The 7938-nt window shown below is 38.6% G+C and overlaps 1 protein-coding gene across 1 annotated transcript in view; it reads left to right on the top strand.

Moving 5' to 3' along the window:
- Positions 1-4857, top strand: part of TMCO1 (transmembrane and coiled-coil domains 1) — a 16753-nt gene extending 11896 nt beyond the window's left edge. Inside the window, exons 6-7 of the mRNA XM_015830430.1 lie at positions 2134-2278; positions 3757-4857. Of these exons, the coding sequence (XP_015685916.1) occupies positions 2134-2278; positions 3757-3855 (244 nt within the window). The 3' untranslated portion in view covers positions 3856-4857. The remainder of the gene's footprint in view (positions 1-2133; positions 2279-3756) is intronic.
- The last annotated feature ends 3081 nt before the right edge of the window (positions 4858-7938 follow it).

The raw sequence follows: 7938 nt of genomic DNA, 5'->3' as shown, positions 1-7938 counted from the left end.
TTTTTCCTCTGAGGCGCACCCCCTCCTTCCTGGGTCCATCTACATTTGAGATGGTAGTTTTAAGAGTCTGGGTTTCCTTTGTGATATTTTATTATAAGATTCCTTTTATTTCGAAAAAGGAAATTGTTCACTTGTTTTGGAGTCTCAACTAATTTTAAGATGTTCTCTCTTGGCACCAATGATTAGTCATCTCTCAGTACAATGGGTGAAAAGGTTGAAAAGCCCTGTTCTAGTGCACAGCTCTCTCTCATAGAATAAAACATTAAAAATTGAATATTTTTTTGTAATTGTTGTTCTAAACTGTCCACAGTTGTTGGATATGAGATGAGTGGCAAATATATTTCATAATAAAATGTATTTTACTAAAAGCCAAGTGGCTACAGTACATCAAAGCCAGAACTAAGGTTTTGTACATGAAAGCTTCCCAGTTAACTTTCCCTTTCTTGTTTCACCCCCCTATTTCCCATTTGTACAGTCACATTCAAACAAGTTGCTTTGGTAACTGTCCCTGCAAAGGCGGGTTCGATCTTGAGTGTTACATTCCATTTCCCAAGCACGTGACCTTGGAATGATAAACCAATGTCTCGGGATGGTACTAAGCTTAGTTTTGGTTTCCCTGTTCCCCCACCTCCGGTTCCTCCAACTCCCTCTTCCTGTAGTTTATGCCAGGGTGGCATCTAGTGAAACAGGTCTAGAGCGAAAGATGGCAGTTCTGACATTCACACACACACCCTTGAAAAAGGGCTGATCCTAAGGGAAGAAAAGAGAAAAAAGTATTAGGATTCAATGAATTTTATCAGGGTATTGGTTGTGGAATTTGCAAAGTAGGCATGGGGAATCACACGTTAGGCATTGACCCACTCTGTCTCACAGGGCGGAAAATCTTTCCAGAGGATCAGGTACTGGAGCCAGCCCTGGTGGATCTGCGAGTCAAGAATTCCTTCACCTCTAAGTTTTGTTCCCCTTCAATTAGGATTGGGGCCAATGGCAGCTTCATTGCGGGGCACAAGGGAGACACAACTGCGGGCTTTAGAAGGCTGCAGTGGAAAACAGGATGGATGCACCTGAGATTTTGGGCCAACTTTAATTCAACTGTCACTAGATTGATGTCCCTGATGGTGGGGAAAGGACCGACATATTTTGGTCCCAATTTCTTCAAGAGTTGCCTGGATTACAGGTACTTGGTGGAGAGGAACACTTCGTCTCCAACTTTGAATTCCCTCTGGGATGGTCTCTTTTTATTGGCGTATCTTATGAGATTCTCTCGCGTGTTCCCCTTGCGAACAACTGGCCATGTGTGTTTTAGCCTTGGGATACCCCACTGCTTACTTTCCTCCATGTAAATGTAGTTCCATTAAGGACTACACATTGAGTGCACTTGTCAGCCAGTTATGAATCCATCTGGTAGTGATGCTATCTAATCCCATTTTTCTGCTTATTGTCTAAAATTATAATTTTAACAAATTTGTAAATCTCTTGTTCATCTACCTGATTCTGTTCCTTCACATTTCTGTATCTTTTCTTTCTATTTATTTTGCCCAGAATTGTTAAAAAATGCATTTTTAAAAATGATTAAGCAAAGGTCAAAAGCACAAGAAGGAAGTTTTGCTACGCCTCATATCTCACAAGGCACTCAACGTATTGCAAAGTTGGATCTCACTAATTTACTCCATCTACCATACTGTTCAGAAATGGCACCATGTGACCATGAAATGATATCATATGGGAAACTTGACTCAAAAGAGTAGGAAGGATTGTCAAGATCTTGTTGAAAAGATGGATTTGTAGAATTATTTCACAACAGCTTTAAGAATCTTGCCCCTGATTGGCAGAGGTTTGTAGTAAGTGGTGGTGATTATGTGAAGAAGTAAAAGAACAGCTACCAAATCTTATTTCAAGGATTATTTTCCTGTTTAATTTATTAAAATATCCATTTATAAACTAAGGTTACGGAGGTGGAAATGTTACTCTTTATTCTGTCTTTGTAATTTTATGTTTTGCCCTAAATATGATGTTCTTTGATTAATGTACAGCAAAATATTGCCTAGAAACAAAATATTGTTTATCTGTGTTGAAATTACTCTGCAAATAATTTAAACTGCCCTATAACCAAATCGTTTTCGCTTTTTGCAGATTTGATGGAAGAGTGGTTGCAAAACTCCCATTCATACCACTTTCCTACATTCAGGGTTTGTCTCATCGTAATCTTCTGGGTGAAGATTGCACAGATTGTTCCTTCATCTTTCTCTATATTCTCTGCACTATGTCTATTCGGCAGGTAAGGGCTGCTTTGGGTTTTACTTCTGCGGATGAATAACCATAACTTGTATATAACTGGAGAATTAGAAGCAATGACTGGTGTAGTTTGCTACTGATGGATATGTTGTGTAAACATTTTAAAATTTCAATAAAATGGAACACTTGGCTATATTTTTCTCATTTTTTGGTGTCCATGTCTGTGAGTTTGTGTATTTTATGTTTATGTATGTATGTATGTGCTGGATTAGGAATGTGCAATAAATATATGTATGTATGTATGTATGTGCTGGAATAGGAATAGGGAAACCTAGATTCTAGTCAGAAGCTGGCTGGGTGACTTTGGACCAATCATTCTCTCTGGATTCTAGACTCTTTATCTTATGTGTCTGTGAGTGGTAGATTATAACCCATTACCTTCAAATTATCATCCCAAACCATCATCATCCAGTGTATTGATTTGGGAGGAGGAGGATAGTTATGATCTTCATCATCATCAGGAATCAAATGTAATCCTAGAATGTTTGTTGTGCCTTTGCTAGTATATGTTATATTTTTAGTAACTGCCTTTCTTGTTTGGTACCTTAAGGAAACTCCATTATAATACATTGGGATTCCAACACTAATTCTGAAAAGCTAGGGATAATTAGATTTATTCTGAGTTCAGAAATATGTTTTGTTAAATTGTTTATTAAAAGCAAAGCCAATTAATTTTATTGGAACAACTTCAATTCCAATACATATTTTCTGAAATATTGAGGATACTATATTTTATACTTACACAGGGTCTTGCTTGAAAATACATTTTACCCAGACTAACTTGGATAACAAAAGTTGGCAAAATCTAAATTCTAATTCGATTTGTATGTGTTTCAGAGAAAAATTGAATAGTCAAGGTAGTTAACAGTATTAAGTGAATCAGAGCAAACAAAAATTTCAAAATACAAAATATAAAGTACAGACATAAAAATAAATATTATATGATATACTATATACTACGCTATACTATATAATAGATATTTGATGATTGAATGGTGACTTAGAAGGTGGTAACACTTAGCTAGGAATTCCTAAATTGAGGTGCTTCTAAATTGAAAAGTTGGGAAAACAGGAGAAGGCAATAGCAAATCATTTCTCTAATACTATAAAGAAAATTGAATAGATGCAATAACCAGGAATTGAAATTATTAAATCAATCAGCTTATTTGTATACTGGAATTTAAATCTTTTTATCTCCTTTATTTCTTACAGGAGAATATAAGTACTGAAATTATACTTAAATGTACTTAATATTGCCTTTTTATTTCTTGATAATCAGAATGGTACAGATTAAGCACACCTACTTTTTCAGTTTATAAATGTGTAAGTGTAAATGAAGCTATCAATTATTTGAGGTTGATTAACAATGTTTGCATATGGTTTTGACTATTTATTAAGGGAAAATTTGTTTTATTTTAAATACACTACTCAGTTCTTGTGTCTTTTTTGCTCCTTTATCAGAATATTCAGAAGCTGTTGGGTCTGGCTCCTTCCCGAGCTGCCACCAAGCAAGCTGGAGGATTCCTTGGCCCCCCACCTCAAGCTGGGAAGTTCTCCTGAAATAAGAGAAATACTTTTATCTCTCTTGCCAATGAAAATATTTAAAAATATTCAGATTTTATAGAAACGTTTCTAAAAATATTTTGGTACCCAAGATATCTAGTAACATCTATTTTATGAATTGAACCATATTGAATAGATATCTTTGGTTGTCTCTCAGTTTCCAGGATGGAGCGAAGGTACTTTCATGAAAATTTTAAAATCTGGAAAAGCTTGTAAGAATACATATTGAACTTAAATATGGGATGGGGATTCATATAAAGTTGGAGTTTTTTAAAGACATGATTCCACTCTTACTGATAAACAAAAAAGAATTTCCATTATGCCTAACTATTTGTCTTCCCTCTTGCTGCCATTTTTCACATGTTAATTTAATCCAACATTAACTGGATTTCTCTAGGAATTTATAAGAAAGATCATACATTGTCACAATATTTGATATTAATGGATAATGGAGGCTTTATTAAATTATGACAGAAAATTTGGCAGGAGATACTTAACCTCCATTAATTATTGTAATTTTATTTTATAGAAATAATCAACAATTTTTTCCTCAGAGCATATTTCTAGATGTTTATTGTATCTCCTTTATTTTCCCTTTTGAAAGCTAAAGATGCCCATCTCTTTTAGCCATTCCTCACTGAGCTTGGTTTCCAGAAACATTATTACCTTAGTATCTCTTCTGAAACCATTCCAACTTCTGCAATGTCTGTTTTATAGCATGATATCTAGGACTGGACTCAATAATCTTAATTGTGGTCCATTCAGTGCTGAATATAATACAAGTACCATACTACCTGTTTTGATCTGGATTCAGTGCCTCTGCTAATACAGCTTACCCCTCCACTAGCTGCATCACACTATTTATTCTTGTTTATCTGGCTGTTCACTAGAAAGGTGAATCTTTACAGTTGTAGCTAATCTGCTTAGGTAAATGTCATCTGCAAATGTTGTGGCTGTCCTATGCTATTCTAGGTTCATTTATAAAGACACTGAAGAGTATCGGACCCTGAAAATCGCATTCATTATTTCTCTCCAGGATAGTGTGGAGCTATTCATGTGTATTTTGGGGTAAAATTGTTTATCCAGTTGCAAATCCATTAGATCAGGGCTTTTCAACCTTTTCACCCATTGTACCACTTTTAGGATAAGGCAATATCCGAGTACCACCAGTCGCCTGGCAAGGTGTCAAAAACTTAACCCCCCAAAAAAGGAAAAAAGTGATAAAATACTGGTAGTCCTCAACTTACAACAGTTTGCTTAGTGACTGTTCAAAGTTACAACGGCACTGAAAAAAGTGACTTATGACCATTTTTCACACTTATAACCATTCCAGCATCCCCAGGGTCACATGATTTACATTCGGATGCTTGGCAACTGTTTCATATTTATGACGTTCACAGTGTCCCAGGGTCATGTGATCCCCTTTTGCAACCTTCTGACAAGCAAAGTCAATGGTGAAACCAGATTCACTTAACAACTTTTTATATCAGGGGTGTCAAACTCAATTTCATTGAGGGCCGCATTAGCATTCTGGTTACCGTCCGGGGGGGGGTCCTTCCTTTTTCCCTCCCTCCTTCTCATTCACATCTTCCTTCCTTCCTTCCTTCCTTCCTTCCTTCCTTCCTTCCTTCCTTCCTTCCTTCCTTCCTTCTTTCTGCAGGACTGTCAGCGCTCAGCAGAAGTGCCAGAAAGACAATTAAATCAGGTATGAACTATGGTGCTAGAGAAGACTCCTGCGAATCCCCTGGACTGCAAGGCGTTCAAACTGGTGTCAGGATCTTCTCTAGTTGGGGCTGACGAGAAATCTTCCGGTCTAGGACTTCAACTTTGAGTTTATGAAACCGGTGGATTACTCTTCCTTCCTGAGTGACCTCTTCCCGGATTACGACCCTTTCTAACTCCCGTTATCTTCTTCCCCTGCTGTCTCTTACTCCACCGACCTACGAGTCACTGAAGCAGTAGGCATGAATTTAAATGGACTCCAGAAGATGGTAGAGGACAGGAAGACCTGGAGGAATGTTGTCCATGGGGTCGTGATGGGTCGGACACGACTTCGCAATTAACAACAACAACATCATTACACATCAGTCATGCAAGAAGAGAAAGGCATTCAAAAAGAGAAGCCACCTTCTGGTTGGTGATTCAATTATAAGGGATGTAAATTTAGGAAAGGACACAGAGGTTTCGAAAGAGGTCAGAGGTCTTCCACGTGTTACTGCCAGTAGGGACGAGAAGCGTATTTTTAAAATAATCAAGAATGCCAGCAAGGACTGTGATGTGGAGGCTATTGTACATCTTGACACTAAAGATGTACTCTCTGTGCAGAATGATTTCCAGAGCTTGGGGCAGGAACTTAGCAGGATAGGCTGTAGGTTTACTTTTCAGAGGTTTTATCAGTGTATAAGGAGCAAAATGGAAAAGGCCAGCATATAGCAGAATTCAATATGTGGCTAAAGGAGTGGTGTAAAGGGGAAAGCTTTGGTTATATTAGTCACGATGTCTGTAGCTGGTCCAATGAAAAAATGTACAAAAGAGATGATTTGCATCCATCAAAGAAGGGGACTGGATTACTTGGCAATCAATTCACAGATTTTCTGGAGGAATATTTAAACCAAACGGGGACAGGGAGTTAATTGATACAGAACATCCCTGTCCCCGGCAATCTAAAAATTATAGGGCTATCAGTGCATGTAACATAAATGTGTGTGTGGACAAGAATATCAACCTTGCTGTCAAGCAAAATCAAGCTTTTAATAGAGACTCACACAAAGTGCACTAACCAAACAGGTGGTAAGAAAATAGGGGGACTCAGGCACCACATAGATTATGTAAAAAGTAAACACAGGGTCAATCATAAAGGACTCAAATGTCTATACACCAATGCACAGAGTATGAACAGTAAACGGTGAACTAGAAATTCAGGTTAATGAGGGCAGATATGATATTGCTACCATTACAGAAACATGATAGGATGAAACCCACAAATGGAACACTCAGCTGGAGGGATTTCAATTATTTAAAAGAAACAGACCAAATACAAGAGAAGGTGGAGTTGCTCTTTATATAAGAAATAACTACATCTCTACAGAAATAGAGCACAACAATGATGAAAACTGTCTTGAATGCATTTGGGTCAATATAAAGGGGGGAATGTCATTGCCATAGGTGTATACTATAGGCCAGACATGTCAAACACAAGGTCCGCGGGCCGGATGCAGCCCGGGGAGGGCCCAGATTTGGCCCCCTGCGGCTGTTCCAGAAATGGCAAGGGACCGGCCCCACTGCCCCAGCCCTGGCCCACCGCAACCCAGCTGGGTGCCTTGGAGCACGTGCAAGAAACAGCAAGCATTCGGGCTGGTGGCGTGGAGCAGCAGCAGCTCATTTGCTTTAGCCCGCCCCTCCCCTCCCAGCTTAACCCTGTCAGGCCCGGTCAGGAGTGGAAGAGGAGGAGGAGGAGGAAGCTGAGGTGTTACAAAAAAGGAGAGCTTTCCCCATTCTTCCACCCCTTCTCTCTTTTTTTTAACTTCCACTCCGTTCAGGTGCAGCTGAGGAAAAGGACAAGGAGAAAACAGGAAGGGTGTGTGGGTGTGTGTGTGTGTGTGTAAGAGACAGAGAGAGAGAGCCAGGAGGGGAGGAGAAAGCCGAGGTTTTACAAAAAAGGAGAGCTTCCACCTTTCTCCCCCCTCCTCTTTTTTATTAACCTGTGTGTGTGTGAGAGAGAGAGAGAGAGAGAGATTGAGCCAGCAGGGAGTTGCAGAGTAAGCAAATTTACAAAAAGGGGATCTCTCTCTCTGTCTCTCATACACATACATTTGTTTCTTCTGCCTAATTTATTAAATCAACATCTAATTTGAAATTAAAAGTTTCTGAGAAATCCAGGATGGTTTACAAGAAAACTCTCAAAGACAGCTATTGTAAAGCATCACTAGCACTGCTTAAAACAATATTAAAAGTATGTATTTTAAGAAAGAAAAATAGTAGTAGTAATTTACTTAGTGCTGTTTGACCATAAAATGTGTTGTTGTTTTACATATGCCTGGCTGAACAGTGTGTTTGGAGTTGCCTCTAAACGGGTGAGGG

Source organism: Protobothrops mucrosquamatus, unplaced genomic scaffold (assembly GCF_001527695.2).
Source record: "Protobothrops mucrosquamatus isolate PMUCROS unplaced genomic scaffold, P.Mucros_1.0 scaffold_243, whole genome shotgun sequence".
Taxonomy (NCBI): Eukaryota; Metazoa; Chordata; class Lepidosauria; order Squamata; family Viperidae; genus Protobothrops; species Protobothrops mucrosquamatus.
Note: the sequence above shows the minus strand (reverse complement) of the source record. Positions and strands in the feature narration are given on the sequence as shown.